This window comes from Mya arenaria, chromosome 1 (assembly GCF_026914265.1).
Source record: "Mya arenaria isolate MELC-2E11 chromosome 1, ASM2691426v1".
Classification (NCBI taxonomy): domain Eukaryota; kingdom Metazoa; phylum Mollusca; class Bivalvia; order Myida; family Myidae; genus Mya; species Mya arenaria.
In genome coordinates, this window is record NC_069122.1 from 33575827 (window position 1) to 33597696 (window position 21870).

Genomic DNA, 21870 nt, shown 5'->3' on the forward strand with positions numbered 1-21870 from the left:
TGCCATATGCTATATAAAATTTCCTACACATGAATTTGTTTATTCTTTAATGTGCAGACTAAATTATTTGATTGTACACAATTATGCATTGTAATTATACTATGCTGAAAAAAATGCATTTTGGAATTGTTTATTCGCAAAGTTATATTACTTTGTATCCATGTCTTTGTCACTTTCTATTATGTTTTGTATTATATGTAATTATGCATTCGTGTTTGTGCATAATTCTTATTGCTTCTTAAACTTTGGACTTTTGAATTTAGAACAGGAAGTTTCAAGTGTAGCCTAAGTGTAAATTCATAGGGCCACGTGGTTACGCTAATGGGTTATGTTTTTTTTTTATTTAGAGTATTTGAAATGTGCCATTGACCCCTGCTTAAATGGCGCAACATGCATCGCGGATTTGTGTTTCTGTGCTCCTGGTTGGACCGATGTACATTGTGGAACAGGTATGTGTACGCGCGTGTTTGCGTTTGGACAAGTATGAGTACAGGTATGCATGTGTGGGCACCCAAAGTGCGGCAAATTTGCGATTCTTGTGCACATTTTGTGATATGGGCTATAAAATGGCATTTATTTCGAGGAAATATAAAAGGAACACCCATGTTCATAAATTAAGATGTTTTGTACATAATGTGTAGACAAGGGCGTAGCTATTTTCAAGTATATTTCATATAACATACATCAACTATACTATGTAACATCGATTTGTAGACAAAAAGGTCGATGGGAGTTATTTTGTTTGTTTGCTAGTCAGCACTTTAAATTAGGATAAAAATTTCTACCACCAGAAACATGTTCCTTAGATATAGTATACACGTTGGAGAATTGAGCCGTGGTATTCACGAATATTATGTAGCAGGTGTGCTTTGATTCGAGGGCAAAATAAGTCCATTTTTTTCTGAAACTATGAAGTGCTCGGAATGTGCGTTATTAAAACCTTTCAGTTGATATACTTTTGTTTCTTTGAGGGGCACCGTTAGGTCCTGAAAGTCGAAAAGTGTTTTGATATTGAAAAATTGAAGGAGAACAATTCACGAACCAACAGTCAAGAAACATTTTTCCATTTTTTTATATCGTGTACACAATTCACAGCAGCTCAAAATATACCGATTTACCGTTGTAAAAAGCGCATTTTTGTTAAGATATTAAAATATATCCTTTGATTTATACATTTTTACTCTCGAACTTCAACTCACCGTCTCCGATATATATTATGAAAACTAGGGCGAGATTCTCCAAGGTGTAAACTTGTACAGAATACTGACTCAAAATACTTTTCAATTGTGTTCAAATCTTTCTTTTACAATGACTTGATACTACGATACTTGAATGTTTTGGATAGTGTTGTAAGTAGTTTCTTTTTTGTAAAGCTTTGGATTGCTGCAATATTAAATGTGTTTAAATGGTATTGGTTTAGCAGATAATTACACAATTTGTGTTCATATTTCAAACAAAGATGTGGACGAATGTGCATCCAATCCCTGCAGGAACGGAGGAACGTGTTCACAGACAATCAATCAGTACAGCTGTGCATGCCCCATAGGCTTCACTGGAACCAACTGCGAAACAAGTAATAATAATACACCATGGTTTACATTCAACCGTAAAAAATGACTTTCGAAAATACATCTTGACAGCTGGCCTTGTCTCCATCATCCTTTTCGTATAATAAAAAATAACTCATTTTGCGTGCTAGGCATCGTTGATTTCAAAGATTGACCATGAACACAAAAAACAACATACTTATCTGATTGATAACTATTGAATGCTTTCGCCTTCAGTCTTCAAGCTTGGTAGGGAGGTTTGTCATGACCTGTAAATATATCCAAGTGTTTTAGGGGTCATTAGTTCAAAGCGTAACCTCGATCATAAACGATGGTCAGATTGAAAATTAGATTGTGTTTAGGCTTGCGATCTTCAAGCCTGGAAGGGAGCTTTGACTTGCCTTTAAAATGTCCCTCAATGATTGTTTAGTTCAGTAAGTCAAAGGTAACATTCGTTGTGTCCATAAACACAACCATACGCACGATCATTTCAAAAAGAACGGTTAGACGAAGGGTCTCACACTGGTTATTAACATATTGGTTACCACTTCAGCTATGTATATACACTAATATCTTGCGTTGCCCGAATTTCGTATTTAATATTATCCATTTTACCAAAACTACTGCTATTAAGAGGACGCATGTATCTTTTACTGGTAGTTATATATCATCAACTTATATAACAAGATTTAGAACTGATCAATAACTATACCTACATATTTTACGCTCTGATAATGGTTATCCTCCCTACAGTGCCCAGTCGGGGTCGCTTGTCATGTGACTGACAGCTCCTGTAAACATTCAGAATAAGAGATGATAAGTATCAATGATTGCATTTACATGCGCTAGAGTGGCTGTCTACGTTTGATTTAATAATATTCATATACTTCAGATATAAACGAGTGTGCCAGTCTGCCTTGTTTGAATGGAGGACATTGTATTGACCAGATTAATGGATTTAACTGCAGCTGTCAACCTGGTTACACAGGCTCCATTTGTCAGACGGGTAATTTCCATGAACATGATTTTCATTTAGTCATTAAAATGACCAATACGGGACCATATTTTGTTCATGAATAAAAGTACATATATTTATAATCCAATGGATTTCTTGGAAAAAGAAAGGCAAAAACAACCCGACAACGGACCGGCTTTCATTCGCGTAATGTGAATTGGTTCTATGTGAGAGAATGGACTTTGAACAAGTCACTTCTTCCTCAAGTTGCACTAAAAGTGCCAACTATGTATCGATAAGGATAGTATGCTATTTATACAATATGTGTTTGTTGTCTTACACGTGGCATTGTATGCCTCTTTGAGTGTCTGTTTGGCCTTGATTTGTGTACCTTATACACGCTCATAATTATATTATATAGTAAAGGACCTTGTTGTTTTTATTTTGTTTTTATCCGGGACATATGTGTTTCTACTCAAACGATAGAGAAATTACTGTTATTGTTTCAACACAGAAATTTAAACGTTCATGAATTCTCAGTTCTTTAGAAGAACATCAATGTCTGCTTGCATGTTTCATGCAATGTAAAATGTTTATTTAAACACATTTGAACACATATCAATAATTGTGAGAGTATCCATACTTTCTAGTGGTTTATTCTTGACCAGATAAATCTGAGTATGCAAAGCAATCTGGTTCATCAAATATTCAATAAAGTATACTCTTTTGCTTACAGATATCGATGAGTGTGCGTCTAACCCTTGTATGAACAACGCCACATGTTTGAACGAGGTTGCCCATTTTGCCTGTGTCTGTCTTGAAGGATTCAACGGCACTCTTTGTGAACACGGTGAGAACGTTGCTGTAATGTTTGATATAGTTGTATTGTATTATTTTTGTGTAAATAAATATTTGATATATAGTTACCTGTGACTATTGTTCCCTTGACTACGTTAGTAAACTTGTATTTCTGATATAACCTTTATACATGTTAGCGTTTTCCAAGGTTGTATCCACTGTATTGTTGCTTGAGTTGTTGACGTAATCTGTGTGTGGTCAGGCGTTTAGGTTTGTTTGTCCGAGTGTGCTTTTATTGTTATAATTTTGCCATCTAAAGTATCCCATAAAAACATTAGGTTGTCATGTGATCGAGCCATTGGCAATCAAGTTCAGTTTTGATGCATTATGACCCTGTATGATTGTGTTATCGTTTGGAATATTTATTTGAAAAACTTCAGCAGCAAGCTCAGTGGCCAAAGGTTTCAACATAAACCCCGTTTCATGACACAAGGTAAACGCCAAAGACATAGAACACAAACACAAAAAAACACAAACAAGAAACATGGAACAACAGCACAAAACTCCACAAACAATACAGTGCATATAATCTACATACAAAACTAGGTATGGTTATCAAGGCCTTTAAGATATCAATGACAGTTTGCTTGTGCAGTTAAATCGGTGTTTATGTCAAATAGGGTTTGTTAAGTGTATGTTTGTCCTTGTGCTTTTAAACGACGTCATAGTTAAATTGATTGCTACTGGGCTTATTCCCGTAATCTTCATTGTAATACTGTTTATGTCTATTTGCAGATATCAATGAGTGTCTTTCAAATCCCTGTCAAAATGGAGGTGTATGTAAAGACAAGGTTAACGGATATATATGCGTGTGCAACTCCGGGTACACGGGGACGAACTGCGAGATAAGTGAGTGCTTGGCACCATTTTAAGTTTGCTTTATTATACATTAGATACATATATTAAGTTAATTAGATGTTTTTAATGAGTCACTGTAACTGAATGTTGTTCTTTAAAAATATGAGCTATTCGACGAATAAGGAGGCTTTACTACTCGCTCCGGCGTTGGCGTCGTCGTCGTTGGCGTCGGCGTCGGTATCCTGTTAAAGTTTTAGGGCAGGTTGGTATTTTCACTTATAACTCCAATACCCTTTATTCAATTACCTAATACGTAACACAGTTGTTCAGGACCATCGCAGAATGAGATAACATATCTCCATATTATCCATACATTATGGGCACTGATTGACTTAGGAACTTAGGTCAAAGTTTTATGGCACATTGTATCAGGTTAACGTTTTAGGGCAAGTAGGGATTTTTTCTATTTACTTATATTCCCTTCCATCAATTGACTAAATACTTCCGTCACATTTTGACGACCATCCAACAATTAGTGTACATAACACCATTTCATCATATATACAAATTATGGCCCCTGATTGACTTAAAAACTTAGGTTAAAGACTTAGGGCACATTGTGTTTGGTTTAAGTTTAAGGGGAAGTTATTTTCACTTATAACTCTTATAACCTTCATGCAATTGACTTGATACTTCACACATTTGTTTACGGTCATCACACAATTTGGTGACACAGTTCCATATTAACCCTGAATACTAATTATGACCCTAAATTGATTGTATATATTTTTTTATTTATTTGAATTGCTTTGGACAGGCACATTGTTTTGTAATTTTTACCACAGTTAAACCTGGTTATTAGTATGGAATACGCCGTTGTTGGGGCTGGTCGGCATGAGGGCGGCGTCAAACTCACCCATGGTATAGCATATTTAAGTTAGGTTCAAAGTAATTAAACTAGGTTAATCGGAAGAGTTTATGGAGACCTTTCATGGGATTGCGTTTGAGGCCCCTAGGGTCAAGGTCAAGGTCAAAGATACTAAGAATAGAAAAATGTTAAGTACTGGATAAAATGTGTTAGGATTGACATATTGTGACTAGATTTGGTATTATATAAGAAGAGTGTATGGAGAATTTTCCTTTTCATGGGATTGCGTTCGGAGCCCCTAGATTAAAGGTAAATTAAGGTTAAAGTCAATGTTCCTTGCAATAGAAAAAACAGCAGTTAAACTTAATCCCACAACTAAGGATAAAGTTCTTCTGTCAATCATTGAAGGTCTGGTTTCGTCGCATTGTGGCGTTTCTTGTTTACATTTTAATTTGTCATATTGCTTTTGACAGGCACTTACAACGTTATGATTGTATGCATTTCTAAGACAAATCGGCGTATAGTCGAGCGCGCTGTCCTGCTTCTGCTTTTTTATCATTTGGTCTGTCATCTAATGATTTTCTTTCCCATAAACTGTGAACTATAGCTTTTGAAGCTTACTCTTTGGAATATTGCGGTCTAAGACTGAAACAAATGATTATCTACAAAACTACAGTTGCAATGTCTTTAAAACACATTTTGGTTATATTTAAAACACTGTTAAACATGTATCGTTACATTTAAATGTTAGCACGAATACACCAGCAAACATGTGCATGTAGTGCAAGACTATGTGTGGTAAATACTTTACAACATAAAACATATATTACGACAGACGTTGATGAATGCCATCCAAATCCTTGTTTGCACGGAAGTACATGCCTGGAGGGAGTTAGAATGTTCACGTGTTCGTGTGTGCAAGGATATGCAGGCAGAACGTGCGAAACAGGTTAGTCGCACTAAATGGTATTTTTGAAGGCATGCTAGAATATCACATTTTATGTTGTGAAATGTTTATCATAATAGACATTAGATCTAATGCTTTTTAAACCTTCTGGTTCCTGCCTGTAGATAGACTTGGAAGACGTTGGAAGTGTTGCATCTAATATCATTACTTTCACAACCAAAGGCTGTAATTAATAACCAACTTAGATTAATCGAATTAAAAGGACAAACACTATATTAAATACGGACACAGGAATGTAATTTTCCAATATCATTGAAAAGTTCCATAGTACTTGATTCTGGGCGAACAACATAATAAAATGAAGCGAACATCACGGCCCTTATTTGAGTGAGATTTGTTGTTTACACACTTTGCGCGCATGTTGTTCTTCCAAAGGGTTTCTTATCCTGATTATCATTAGATTCAATATGGTTGTCAAAGCTTTGTTTGCAATATACATCAGTAGCTTATTGTCTAAAACTAGATGTTTAATAAAGTTTGAATTATCCAAAATGTGTATTGATTGGTCAATATGTATCATATAGTAGCTTTTGACCAATCACATTGCTTGTATGTGCAATCTAGTCAACATGTATCCTGTGGATAACGTGTTTACAGACATTGATGGCTGTCGGCCAAATCCCTGCCGAAATGGTGGATTGTGTGTGGACGCTGTCAACAGTTTTACATGCATATGTCCAGCTGGATTCACAGGAGGAATATGTCAGACAGGTAATTTGTAGTTATTTCTTGGCATTTTAAATTGTAAATAAAGAAATTTTGAATCGATTGTTATTAAAATTACTTAACAGACTCAATAAAGAAATACGTCGCCCCCTAATTCTATCTACCGGAAAGGCCAATGCGTGAATATAACTATAGTCATTGTTCATTGTTTTAATTTATACGCTAATTTAATTTGCGTATTGTGGGTTTTTTTCCTGGTTATTTGAACATTGAGGTTAAATTGAGGTCCTGATGTTCCTAGTTTTTTGTATCTTGCTCAATATGTAGTCCAATGTAATGCAGCTTCTTTTTTAAAACAATACCATTGCAATTTGTCAACAAATCATAGTATGTGAACTTAAACCGCCATATAGATATCGACGAATGTGCATCCTCGCCCTGTGGTGCCGAGAACACGTGCTTGGATGGGATTAACAGTTACACGTGTCTCTGCCGTGCGGGTTACACCGGGAGTTGCTGCGAAATTGGTATATATTCTTAACAATTTCAATTTCTGACCATTGGTCGCAAATGTTTTGAATACGTATTAACGGCCATAACATAATAGTCAATTCATATTTGTTTAAGATGGGTTTTGCTCGGATAATTGATTAAATCACGGTTCATTTAAATCTGATCTTCAAAGGTTTTAAAGGCTTTTAAAGTTTTTTTTCTGAATGACAAAAACATTTCACATTTTATTGTTTATCGTTTTAGATATAAACGAATGTAAATCAGATCCTTGCCTAAACGGTGGTCTGTGTTTGGAAGGTATAGACGTTTACAACTGCACGTGTCAACCTGGCTATCAGGATGCCCACTGTGGAACAGGTACATGACGTTTTGATTAGTTTACTCTTCGTTAAGGTAAAACTTATAGTGCAATTACTGCTTTTAGGAAAGGAAATCAGTCAAATTTGTCCCTTTGAAAAATATCCAAGATACTTTCTACGTTTTTATTTACATATGACGTTTTAACGACGTCTACGTAACCGTAATAACTACATGGAAACTTCATCAGTCTAAGTATGTTAACTTTACTAGGAAGCAATAACAGTGTAGCATTTCATGCATTCATTCTTGTTTAAACATTATATATTTTACAACGATTGTGAAGAAAGTTATGCTAACTTATACTAAGTCACTCTTGTTTGCACGATGTTGCGCGCCTTTGTTGCGTGCCTTCGTTCTGTCTTCTCTTAAAACAGCTAACCTAAGAAGAATGCTCTAATTGCTATAATAGTTTGTAAGGAAGACAATAAGTAAATGTTTTTTCTTAACCTTGTTTCAGACATCAATGAGTGTGTATCAAGCCCTTGCCAAAATAACGGGACATGTGTGAATCTGGTTGGCTCGTTTCAATGCAACTGTGGTCCAGGATTCATAGGCACATTATGTCAGATAGGTAGAAGATTGGTTACGTTAGTTTCAACTATTAAATACTATTTTAGATTGCATTGTCCGATGTTTCACTTGAGCCTCGCTCTGATTACTTCTAGTAAGTTCAGTCAAAATAATACATACTTTTATTACATGCTCTTCTCTGTTTCTGGCTTAAACAACCATCATGTTTTCCCCCTCAAATTTGATATATCCTTACTCTATTTCTATTGGTCAGATACAAAAAGTTTGTAAACAATATAATTCATTTTAATTGTATTGTTTCCTAAATTGGCAATATGCCAGCTTTTCATACGTTTATTTCTCATTTTGTTTTCAAAAGCTTTAAATAATTCATAAGATATGTATTTAATATTGCCAAAAGTAACTCTTAGTATGTTCATTTAAGAAAAGGTTCCTTTATCATAAAATTTGAAGAAGTTAAAGTACATGTTTTTATATCGCGCTTAGTTTTGCGATATTTTGTATCTGTTAAACAATCTGGATATTAGTTTTCTATTCCACATGGCGACCGGCTATACCGGATACCACCCCTTCGTACGATCACCTTTTCGGATACAATCGCTATAACCCAACTGGTGGCCAGTATTTAAGCGGCATTTAAAAAAAATGATTTGATGTCTAAATTATTCTCTAGATGTGAATGAGTGTTCCTCTCAGCCGTGTGTTAATGGTGGAGTATGCATAGACGGAATCAATCGGTATAACTGTACTTGTCCTCTTGGGTTTGAAGGAACTAACTGCGAATTTGGTGAGTTCAACTTTTGTTGTTAGAGAACCCACATACACTTGTCTAAACTTCCTTTTTAAAAATACAAAAGAGCAGTTCTTAATGTTTGATTGCTAAAATCGATTAAATAACATCATTTAAAACTTTACACAAAATTATTTGAGTATTTCGTGGTCACCGTCCCATTGTACATTGTAATTATACATCTATGTTATACATTGCTATTCAATAGTATCTCATATGATGAAGGGACCTATACATTCACTTACTTGGTATAAATATATAAATTAATTTGCATGTTTTAACAATTCGTAATAAGAAAATGTTACAACATGACCAGTTTGAATAATTGAATTCATGGTATACTTTAAGAGTTATTCATATGAAGACCGGTTGTCCGGTTAGCGCACTCGCTTCTCACCTAGGCGCCCCGGGCTCGATTCCCGGCGCGGGCGCATGTGAGTTTGGTTCGTGGTCACTAAGCCGTACAAGTGGGTTTCCGCCGGATTCTCCGGTTTCCCCCACAACACAAGACCACACTCTCGCTTAAAATCGTACCATCGAGAGTGATTAATATAATGTTGTAATAACTCGTTGTAAAATAAATATGTTTTAAAAAAAACATGATGTTCAATTTTATTGACTTCTATTTCAACAAGTTGTCCACATAATATTTCTTTATGTAAAACCCTAGATGTATACATGTCTCTTTACCAAGTCTTGCCTATAATTTATGCAAGTACCGTTCATATGTACCTTGCTACTTTTCGACAGGCATGCATCAGTTGGTTCCCGCTTCCAGCAAACCAACACCCAACATTTTACATTGTCACATCACTCAGAATTATTTTTTCTACGCGAATCGAGATACCTGATATGTTCAAATACGCTTTGTATATTAGATATTCAGGAGTGCTCGTCTTCCCCGTGCCTTAACGGAGGGACATGTGGAGAACATATCGGATACTACACGTGCACTTGTATTCCCGGTTATACTGGAACCAACTGTGAACACGGTATGGATGTTAATTATAACACAATGATTTTAATCCTAATTAAAACAATATATCTTCGAGCAAAAACCACAATAAGATAGATGGCGCCATGACCACACAAACACATTGAGATACAATAGTTTATGGTACCAATTATGGATTGAAATTCATTTCGGGAGCATTCATGCGATCTTGAAAGCCCCGCTCAAAATGGCAATTCCCGTGAATCGCGAATGAATCTCAATCCTTATATTAACAGGTTTTATTCACACAGTTTTTCCTCAAAATCAGTTTAAAAGGCTTTATTTTGACATACGAAGGGGAACTACGTGTCACTGTACCAATGAATTGAACAGCGAATTACCGCCCCTTTTTTAACTGTTTCACAGAAATGCAATTTCATCATTAGGCAGAAAATAGGTCTGTTATTTGTCTCGTATTTTATCTTTATATCATTTTTAAAAATAAGTAAAAGGAAATCTGTTAAATTTCTTTCTTTAAATGATAGCTTATGTCCATGTTTTTTTTAAAGAATTTTGACATACTTTAGCTTTTACAAAACTGACAGGGAAAGAAAACAATTAAAAAAAGTAAAAGTAGATTAAACGAGTTTATCCCATTCAAGTAAGAAAAACATTTATTGTATTTATGCGTTACCTTATTAAATCTCAAAACAGCCCAACTGATATTCTTTTGTAAGTTTTCTTTATAAATTTTGAAGTTTACCTCCACTCCAGTTGTATTCCTGTCACCATCAGTCTTCCCGACGATGAGTAAACTTACTCTCAAATTAAATATTGTTTAAGGGGAGTAGGCAAAGTCGGAAATAAACAAACAAAAATGTGCTGCCAATTCGTTCTTTCATCATTTCAATTTATTTTCTTGATAAATCCACAAGTCTATCCGAATTTGTTCAGAACGAATTACTGTTGCTCTTTCTTTTCATGTCTGGAATTTGACAATTCATTTTAATTACAGTGAACTCGTATCAAGTAGAACAGTTTTCAGTTCTAAAATTAACAAATACCCTGTATTCTTGTCGTCAAAATATATGAACAGTGTACAAAATGTCAGGAAATACAAATTTGCCGCTTTGTTTGTATTGTGTTGAATGAAAAACGTCGCACAATTGACCTTACGACAGCGGCTTTTAAGCCACGCCCCCTGATATCAAGGGAGCGAACTCTGTCTATGTCCGTCAAACAAACGAGGAAGTAATGGCGTCTCGCGTCGTTTCGCTTTCCGATATTCCTGACAAATTATCATAAATGTGACATTACAATGCGAAAAAAATAGAAGTCAAAGGAATTTGTGATTGGCTGCTACATCGGAAGGCTCGATATATCTTTAGAAAATGACGATATCTAACATTGACGGGGTGAAATCTATCCAAGTCAGAGAAAATCGGATAGCCGCCATGTTGTCAACATTGACATCGATACAAAGGAAAAGCGTGTGTGTGACGCATACTGTAAATGCAAACAAGGGTAAGTTTAACTTTTAATAACACCGGTCCTTCTTACAGTATTGTTGAATTAAAGATTAAATCATCGCACAATATGAGTAAAACATAAATGGCCCGAATGGGGAACCCGGAAGTGACATTAAATAACGTTACATGCCAGCTATACAGTTTAACCTTGTATTCTATAGTATGAGCAGAAATGGTTTATTGGAGTTATGCATAAAAAGTTTCAGTTCTAAGCGATTGAACACTCCCCCTTATGAATAATAATGTAATAGTTGACAAGTGACAATCGTGGGTGATACCAATCTGTAACTTTTGCATTGCTCAAACATTCACATGCTTTGATTTTTGTTCTTACAGAAATTGTGGAACATGTTCACACACTCTGGCTGTAAAAGTAGACCTGGGAGGAAAATTGCCCCCGGTGTGGGGCTCGAACTCACAACCACCAGAACACTAGCCCGGCGCTCTAACCAACTAAGCTGACCGGGCAGCTGGTTCTAACCCACACACACTACCCTCCCCTCATTTACCGGTTAAGGCTGGTGGAGGGTCTCCTGCTATTTACCGTTGACACCATTAAAGTATTCTGATTGATGGAGATAAGGAAGTCCCCTTATTGGCTTATTATTGTCTTCAACAAGCCTACCGCAACAGGGGACCTAGCATAAGACCGGAAACCGCCACCTCCCCCCCCCCCCACACACACACACATGATATTTGCCAGTCCAGGCAATGTCAACCGCAAGAGAAAACCAGTGATGACAAGTTTTACAATTAATCGGTAGGACCTATTTTAAAGCTTTTTATAACATTTAGTTTTACTTTGCTGTACAAAAGTAATGGACTATTTGTCCAGAGAAAAACAACAACCACAAAACATTAGCTATTATCTTGTCAATATTTCATTATGATATACATGTAGGAAGCAAACATCAAAGGCAGTAGCATTTACAGCTAGTATTAAAATATTTAACCATACATGTAACTGATTTATTTTAATATTGGCATCTTTTATTTATTTCAGGAAAGTGTGGTCTTTTGAAGAGAGTTCTTGAAGTTGTTCAGCATGTTGTTTTGATGGATTCTTGGAAGGATGTACCTCTATGATGTTAGCTTCAGTTCTGGATTATAACACCAGTTGTTGCATATTTAATATCAGATTTATTAAATACATTGTTGTTTTGCAAACATTACTTAAACTTTGATATTTCTTTGGTGTTTATGTATGATATTGTAGGTGAATATCTCTTTATTGCAATGGCAAATATATTTTAAAATATATAGCATTAGCAGAAGTTATTTTTCACTGTTAAAACTGCACTTTCACAGATTGATCACTTTGACAACTTACACAGGATTTGATTTATCATATTTTGGCTCGGAGAAGTTTGCTTTGTGATTTATATATTAGGTCTTAATTTAAAGAATGCCAAAATAAGCCGATTCTGAGACAAAAAGTGTCAAACTAGAATTCTGTGAAAGTGCAACTTTAAGAATACTATTAATCGAGTGTGCATGTGATCCGGACTCTGAACATTGGATCAGGATGAACTATCATTAAATATTGTAGATTTACGTAAATGGCCCAAAATATAAGAATAACAATGAAAATATGTACATGTTTGACTTGTTCTTTATTCATAATAAGTCTAAGTCTTTACAGCACATGTTTGGCAGAATCAAGTTCTAATGAACATAATAATTGATTTAAATGTACAGTGAAATAAATTGTTTTATACAGAAAATAATACCTTAACGATTCAGACCGATCTGTTCTCGTATTTTTTTGGTGGCTCAAATATTTATCTGAGTTTTGGAGGAGGCCTAGCTGGTGTGAGCTGGTCAAATACAGTAGCTGCTTGAGGGTCAGGGTTTTCTTGATTGGATTTCCCGTCGACAAAGTGCTGATATGAAAATAAGAAATCTATGAAATGTGTCGGAATGACAGCTACAAAAGCCATTGTTTACATAGGATCCATACGAGTAGATGAGATTCGGAAGCATGCGATGGTTCGGACAAAAATTTAGTTGTACGATATTTCCTGATTTACTTTGAAAGCAAAGCAGTTTATAAAAACTACATAACGGTATCAACAAAAACACCTCTATCTTGAATGAAATCAATCGTGTCCATGTTGAACCTGATATTAAATGGCCATTAATGCCGATTTGACAACACAAGCCAAAGTATAAATGTACGATGTTTATAGTTTAAAAATAGTAACACATATTTAGGTCATGCACGGACAATTTCAGTATTAAATAAATTTTGAGCGGATTGAAATAAGTAGTTTTGTTCAAAAAAATACTTTTGTACAGACGTATATATGTTTCGCCTTTGAACGATCTTTCAAAATTTCCAAGTTCAGCTGTTGATGAGGTCTTCCACAGAGTCTGATACAGCACTTGCATTTTTCTAAATAACTCGCTGGTTTCGAATACGGAACGAATTGGAAGCCATCTTTAGTCGGCCTGGCTACCTTGTATCCGAATTACAAGTGCCATGACAACACCTTTTTACCATAATACTTAAAAAGGCGAGGAATTGTCAGCGCATGTATATGACGGACTCTGGTCAGTTTGACGGACAAAATGGCGGATAGCAACACGGCTTATACGCCCTGCATTCTGATTGGCTGATAGGACCTGTCAATCAAATCCTGTCGTAAGGTCAATTAGTCTTCACTGGTTATTGCAAACTAGCGTTATACATTCCAAACTGTGTTCGTGTTTGCCCCCCTTTCAAAGTTTTAAAATTATACTGTTTTGACGGATCACTAAATTGTGATTACGAAGTTAATACTTCACTCCGTCCATTTCGATTTAAAAGCGAAAATTGAATTCACAAGTGAACGTTCCACAGGCCCTTGCCGCAAAACCCTATACAAACGTGTTACTCTATTTGCAAACATATTTATTAATTGTCTTTGTACACACTTATTTTATCGTAACGTTTGAAATTGTTTATATGCATTATGTAATGCGCATGCGCTTAACTAGCCTTTTGCATAATAAGTGGGTAGCCGAAATTAATAGGCCGGTGATTCGTCGGGGACATTTATGCGAAAATGAACGTCACTTCGTTTGTGCAGGCATGTATTAGAGAGTGTAGATATTTAAGGAATGAGTTGCGGGGTTGATGTCCTTATCGGGGTATGAACGCAGTTGGGTTGGTTAAAGTATGTGGAGCCCGGTGATGTTATATGGCACCAGTAACACATGAACGCATTGAGATATAGTGTTATATGGTGTTATGGCCACATGAACGCATTGAAATATACTGTTAATGGCACCAGTTACGCATAAACGCATCAAGATAAACTGTTATATGGCGCCATGGCCACATAAGCACATTAAAATATAACGTTATATGTCACCAATTACACATGAAATCATTAAGTTATACTGTTATACGACGCCATGACAACATGAACGCATTGAGATAAGCAAAGCGTTCTCGTCAATCAGACAATAACAGCATCATCATAACGGACCGTTTTTGGCGCTAAGAGAGATATACTTAAGGCTTTGATTAAAGGTAAATTGTACATCGAGGAATCCTTGGCGGGGGTCTGAACCCTACTTTAAGTAGTCAGTCCACATTGATACTAAAGTAATACGCTCATTTGCTGAAAATGGATGTCGGCTTTCTTTGATATGTTAAGTCGGCTGAAAGGCTATATATGCTGCACTTGATTCGGAATTCACAAGATGTGTGGGGCGGAGCTGAATTCACGACCATTCACTGCTTCAAACCTTCAAATGCTAAGTTCATTTGCAAACAAGAGTAGATGGAGCAATGACCGTTTAATTGGACTCGTTCACGTATTATAGGGTATTCCATCCAAAAACATGGTTTCAAATGTGTATAAAATACTTAAAGTCCCATTATGTTTCAGTAATGTAAACTTATTTTTTGTATGTATATCCTTTTCTTAACCTTTAATTACATTTTTAACTCCCCAAAAATGCATTTATCGCGATAACAAAATGCAACAAAATCGAAACTTACTTTTATCATAATCCAGCACGCACAACGTCATTACGAAATTTGCATATCACGTGACTTTATATACTTATGATATGCTTTTTTTTAAAAAAAAGACGTTTTGGGGGTTAAACAGTTTTCCTGGTTATGCATCTTTAAACATTTATTTGATAATTATTGTTCTCCATGATATCGAAATTGCAGAAAAAATGCAGTTATAGTATAAAAAGTATGTTGGTTTTAGTAGGGTGCGAAACCATGACGGTAGGATAATATAACATCAGTTATTCAACACCTGAACCACAAGACTACCTAGACTTTCATATGAAAGCATTATATATTTTGACATATTAACCATACATTGATAACATCACGTGATATTGTCAATCAACCAATAACGCGACAACAAAGCTGTTTACGCTTATATGAAAAATGTAGTCTTTATAAACGGTATTTGAGCATTTGACATTTGCTGAAGGGTTCAAGCTTTAGGAATCTTAGTGTTTACACTCCTAATGATTTGCCACACTTTATTTTGTCATACACAAAAATAGAATTTACAAAAACATGAGCGATTACCACTCTGCGAATTTTCACTAAACAGCATTGATAATTTTTCATTCGAAAATACTTGCATCACATTTATTAAACAAACAGGGGCTGAATTTCTTAATGTGAAATTTCATTTTAAAATGTTCAGTATTTCTCTAGTAATCCATCCAGTCTTTTCCGGCAACTACTCAGGTACTGTTTGCAAAGCGCTTTGCTTCGCCCACTTACATGTATCTACCTCATTAGCATATAGTAAGTCAGTGATCCAGTTTAGAATTTCGTTCGTATTTCACAAACATTTCTTTTTACTAAAGCATCGTGTGGACCTCGCGATTTATCGGACATTATAGGAGACTCTATCATAGTTATATACTCACTTTTATTATGAAATATGACTCAAAATACTTTTTGTCAGAAAGCGTTACTAACGCAGTGGAAAATTGAACTGATTTGGGCTTAGATTGACCAAATTATATCTAAATGGGTCTGCGAGTCGCTGTTTGATGTTTTTACCATAAATACAAGTACAATAAGTTGAACGAATTAAAAATAAATTGCCAACATAAAATTTGTGAACGAGTGTCCCTTAAAGATATCGTATCGTTTTACTTTCGTTGCTAACTGTATACACAAATAAGATCGGAAGTAACTGAATGTAAAACGCTCAAAAATGATACCTGACTCTAATAAACTGTTTTAAAGATATCAACGAGTGTCTGTCTATGCCATGTCTGAACGGCGGAACATGTGGAGATGAAATCAATCGCTACAAGTGCACATGTCGAACAGGATTTAATGGAACTAGATGTGAAGAAAGTAAGTTGAATTTTATATAACACTGGTATCAGTGGCTAGGTAAAAGATACCTTAATGCTTAGTTCGTCTCAAATGCATTTGAGACCAGTTGGCGGTTCAACGAATACTCTAAGACGAGAATTATTTTCGAGTTCGAATGTCTTATATCCAGTTAGACAGTAATCAGATAGCTGAAAAGCCATTGCTTAGTGAATCAGACAACTAAAGTTTTATTGTCAAACCGGGCACAGTGCATGGTTTCAGAAAAACAAATCTTAAATCGCATAGCAAACTTAGCAAGGACTTTTCGACCATCTGAATGGATTGTTATTAATTTATTCGTTTATATGACTGTCTATTTGCGTTATATGATTTTATGGGAGGACACTATTTTCTTGTCTTTTTTGTGAAACTCACAGCTAGGATTTAAGCAAACATGTGTCTATGAATTGTGATTTTGTTCGTCGTACTCATTAATTAGCCTGACACTGCATTATTCATCCTAAAATAATGTTTCCTAACCTGTCTAACTTGATATTTATTCTAACTTATTGGTATTTATTCTGCCGCAGACATTGACAATTGTGTTGGAATCCAATGTCAGAACGGCGGCACATGCGAAGACGGTGTGAACAGCTTCCGGTGTATCTGTCCTCCTGGTTTTACCGGGGATAGATGTCAAACCGGTAAATTTTGATATTGAAAAGTTGATGATAAGATATGAAGAAACATTTCATGTTTGCTACATTTGTTAATTTTAAATATTAACATCGATCTTCTTTAGCTTGTTGTAAGGTGTTATGAGAACAAATCGAGAGACCCGTTGACATCCCTTACAGAAGTTCGCGTTATGTAAATAATACTGATCATGATAACGTAATGGTAATTAAAGTATAATGCCAAATGCAAAAAAACTACAGAAACAAGCTCAATAGCAAACAGTTTGAACATAAACCCGGTTTAATGGCACTGGATAAAAGCCAAAGACATAGAACATAAAAACAAAAAATCACAAACAAGAAACATGGAAGAACAGCACAAAACTCCACAAACAGCACAGTGCATACATACTATATATAAAAACCTAGGTATGTTTATCAGGGATTGTCAGGTACCGCCTTGGAATGGTCAGTAAAATGTAAATTTACTGGGGGTTTGAACCAGTTTGTGTGCACAACCTCACTCTTATCCGTTATCTTATAGAAGTCTGCCTACTTCGTATTGCTAGTTGAAAAGGGCCATTTAAAGTACCTCATTTGAAACGTTGCAAACCATTATTCCTATTCAGAGTGTGTGTATGTTCAATTTATTCCTCGCCTGACATTTGTATGACTTTGTTTACTGATTTCCTATCGTATACCTAAATTCGGTTTTATACATACTGTATCAAGTCAAAAGTATGCAGTACCAAAACAAGTATGAATATCATGTTGAGCACAGTCAATGGTGTTAGTTACGATTAAAACTTTATTATTACTTATCCTCTTTGCAGATATCGACGAATGTCTTTTATCACCGTGCCAGCATGGTGGGACATGTCATAACACAGCTGGCAGCTACGTGTGCAATTGTCCGACGGATCTGACTGGGAAAAATTGTGATCTATGTATATAAGTTATATGTAGAATCTGAATTATTCTATAATGCTTAAGATACATTATATTAGAATTAACACCATTTGCATTAGCCGTATGAATTATATGCTTGAGTTTTATAATTTATACTGTTATTCATGCTACTTAGTTATTTCAAGCTCAAAACTGCGCTGCATTCAATAACGGCTGATCGCAGGGCTGTTTTCAAGAGTCAGCTTCTATCAAGTGATATAAAATGACTTATTTTATCCCTGCATTCAGTAAAAGTCGTAAATGATATATAATGAGTACGATTTGTTTCCCCTTTTGCAGTGAGTTTGTTTATATATAGTCACAACATACCAACTAATAACTAAATGAGCTCACACCTTCCTTTCTTACTTTAAGTAATGAACGAATGCCTTTCAAATCCATGCCTGAATGGGGCCGAGTGTATCGTCAGGAAGGGACGTTATGACTGCATCTGCTTGCCAGGCTTCAGCGGAGCAAATTGTCAGATAAGTATGTAACATAAGTATATATGATAAAGCTTTGATAAAAACAGAATATTCTGTTATAGTATGCTTCAAGGGAGAATCATCCTCATAATGTAAAGAAAACAGTAAGCATAAGTAAACAAGTCATGCAGTCAATATCAAATTGTGGTCTTGTGTAATGAAACTAGAATCAATTAATATCCTACGGTGGTCTTATGCAATGACACTAGAATCAAACAATACCCAGCTGTGGTATTGTGCAATGACACTAAAATCAGACAAAACCCAACTGTGGTATTGTGTAATGACACTAGAATCAGTCAATACCCAGCTTTGGTATTTTGTAATGACACTAGAATCAGACAATAACCAACTGGTATTGTGTAATGACACTAGAATCAGACAAAACCCAACTGTGGTATTGTGTGATGACACTAAAATCAGACAATAACCAACTGTGGTATTGTGTAATGACACTAGAATCAGACAAAACCCAACTGTGGTATTGTGTAATGACACTAAAATCAGACAAAACCCAACTGTGGTATTGTGTAATGACACTAGTATCAGACAAAACCCAACTGTGGTATTGTGTAATGACACTAGAATCAGACAATAACCAACTGTGATATTGTGTAATGACACTAGTATCAGACAAAACCCAACTGTGGTATTGTGTAATGACACTAAAATCAGACAAAACCCAACTGTGGTATTGTGCAATGACACTAAAATTAGACAAAACCCAACTGTGGTATTATGTAATGACACTAGAATCAGTCAATAACCAACTTTGGTATTGTGTAATGACACTAGTATCATACAAAACCCAACTGTGGTATTGTGAAATGACACTAGAATCAGTCAATAACCAACCGTGAAGAAACAGCCACTACCTAACATTGTGTTATGTCACTTGAAACAGTAAATACCCAAAGGTGGTCTTTTGTAATGACTCTAGAATCAGACAATACTCAAGTGTGGTATGTGAAATGACACTAGATTTAGTCAATACCCAACTGCGGCATTGTGTAATAAAACTATTAGCAGTTAATTCCCAGATGTGATATTGCGTAATAAAACTTGAATAAGATAAAACTAGTTAATTAAACAACGCCTATGCAAGACAGAACACTCAGGGCATGCGTAACTTTCTCCATCATTCTATTGAAACAAACCCAAATTTGTGAAATCTTTTTCTTTACTTTTACTCAGATATAAATGAATGTTCTTCCAATCCGTGCCGTAATGGTGGAACATGTCACGATGGAATTAATTCCTACACTTGCACATGCACTCCCGGATATACTGGACACAACTGTGGAATAGGTAATTAACGGAATTCATGGCAAAGAACAAAAACTGGATAACATACAAAGGAACATAATCCAGTATAAAAATCTATTGCAACAAGTTTTTACATTAATTTTATTGTCTAGAAGATTGTCTAAGGGAAAACACATTCTTTATTTTTCTTCTGTACGTTATCGATGCCTTTTTAATTCTTTCATCGATTTTTATATTCATGTTTTAAGACCTTAAAATGTAATAAAAAATGGAATTAATTTATATGTAGCTAAATGGTTGCGTGTTGTATATCAATTTCATTTTAATCTTATTAAAATCATATCGTGTCATTCGCTTGATTGTATTACGCTGTAAACGCACAAAGCGTAACGACTTGAAGCTAGTACTTTGAATACGATTTTAATGGGAGTGGTTAAATGTAATGTATAAATATATATATATATATATATATATATAGACATAGATGAATGTGCTTCTGGACCATGTGAGAATGGCGGCTTATGCAGAGATGGCGTCAACCTGTACAGCTGCTCCTGTCAGACGGGTTATATGGGAGTTAACTGTACAATAGGTAAGGTATAATTGCAATGTTTTTGTCATGATGCACTCTGATGTAGTACCCTGGTATTTCCGCCGTTCTTACAATTGGTTACCTAATAAAACAAGTTGAGAAAATAAGAAGGAGGAAAACGGAATAAACCAACATATATTGACAGTCAGCGATGTTCCGTTTAACAAATTATATAGACTTGAATGCAACTTATGTCATATCATTTATCCGTAATTAGAATTTGTGAAACATGTTCAGTTTTTGTAAATAATAAAAATCATGTTATATCCCCGATATCCCTGTTGAGTTATATATTTTGTAAACTCGATTATAATAGCTAGATGTCACTACTGTAAAAAAGCTAACACAACAGCAAAATCATTTACTCATCAATGTATATCTTTAACTTACAAGAAGGGACAACCGTCACCTCTTTGGGCTTTAAGATTTCTTAGAGGAGTCAAACTTGTGTTTAGATCAAAGTGATACTGGTCTTTATCAGAAATATATTTAAACGACATATACATAGTAAGAGAAGGGTATACATTATTCTCAACGTTAGATCCACAAGCTCCATGTTTCTATTGCCGGCATTCTTCATGAGGTCCTTATTCATTTGTTGAACAACTTATTTCAACATCATTCCATTTGTCCATTGACGTATAAAACAAATCTGGACAAAACGACTCAATTGTAATTGTCATTCATTCAAACAGTGTGTGAATATTTTGTAACACAGATATAGACGAGTGTGCCTCCAATCCCTGCAAGAATGGAGCAACATGTGCGAGTCTGATCCCGGGATTCCGTTGCATTTGTCCTCCCGGATACACCGGAACTTTCTGTGATAAAGGTGGGTTGTACCAATTGGAACATCTCGGCCACTATCAAACAGATACTACCACGGAAATAATGACGGGCCCTATGTTGAAAACGTCTTGTATGTATTTTCAACAGTCAAGGGACATATAAACTGTTAGAGAGAAGAAGAAGTGACAGTAAACCGGTCATGAAAGTTCATTTCCAAGTTTCTCCAAAATATATAATCAAGACACGAATAAAATGCATTCATTTCGGTTCATTGACAACTTGAATGAATGGGCTTACTTAGCTTTTAGTATGTCAGTAGAAGTAGTTCGATTTTTTTTGAATTATATCATTAATTAAATGTAGTGTTTCAACCTGTATTTATTGATCTAAGTTTAAATCAATATTCCTGTGAAGTGTAATATTGCAATCATAATTAAGATTCCCAAGCGTAAAGTCATTTAGTTTAACTGCTTAATTAAATTACTACGCGATCTATTTGCA

The 21870-nt window shown here is 35.3% G+C and overlaps 1 protein-coding gene and 2 long non-coding RNA genes across 3 annotated transcripts in view; 2 read left to right on the forward strand and 1 right to left on the reverse strand.

Annotated features, from left to right (window-relative positions):
- The window catches only part of LOC128226582 (neurogenic locus notch homolog protein 1-like), a 74570-nt gene that overhangs the window by 16226 nt on the left and 36474 nt on the right, over window positions 1-21870 (forward strand). The window contains exons 15-32 of the mRNA XM_052936535.1: window positions 348-449; window positions 1460-1573; window positions 2440-2553; window positions 3239-3352; window positions 4096-4209; window positions 5862-5975; window positions 6591-6704; window positions 7073-7186; window positions 7990-8103; window positions 8737-8850; window positions 9732-9845; window positions 16538-16651; window positions 17203-17316; window positions 18123-18236; window positions 18613-18726; window positions 19917-20030; window positions 20467-20580; window positions 21299-21412. Of these exons, the coding sequence (XP_052792495.1) occupies window positions 348-449; window positions 1460-1573; window positions 2440-2553; window positions 3239-3352; window positions 4096-4209; window positions 5862-5975; window positions 6591-6704; window positions 7073-7186; window positions 7990-8103; window positions 8737-8850; window positions 9732-9845; window positions 16538-16651; window positions 17203-17316; window positions 18123-18236; window positions 18613-18726; window positions 19917-20030; window positions 20467-20580; window positions 21299-21412 (2040 nt within the window). The remainder of the gene's footprint in view (window positions 1-347; window positions 450-1459; window positions 1574-2439; window positions 2554-3238; window positions 3353-4095; window positions 4210-5861; window positions 5976-6590; window positions 6705-7072; window positions 7187-7989; window positions 8104-8736; window positions 8851-9731; window positions 9846-16537; window positions 16652-17202; window positions 17317-18122; window positions 18237-18612; window positions 18727-19916; window positions 20031-20466; window positions 20581-21298; window positions 21413-21870) is intronic.
- Window positions 11026-12584, forward strand: LOC128229782 (uncharacterized). Its single transcript, XR_008260129.1, has 3 exons — window positions 11026-11311; window positions 11653-12076; window positions 12320-12584. It is a non-coding gene; the product is annotated as an uncharacterized LOC128229782 (long non-coding RNA).
- Window positions 12170-13526, reverse strand: LOC128229787 (uncharacterized). Its single transcript, XR_008260131.1, has 3 exons — window positions 13399-13526; window positions 13047-13199; window positions 12170-12416 (listed from the first exon to the last, which is right to left on the reverse strand). It is a non-coding gene; the product is annotated as an uncharacterized LOC128229787 (long non-coding RNA).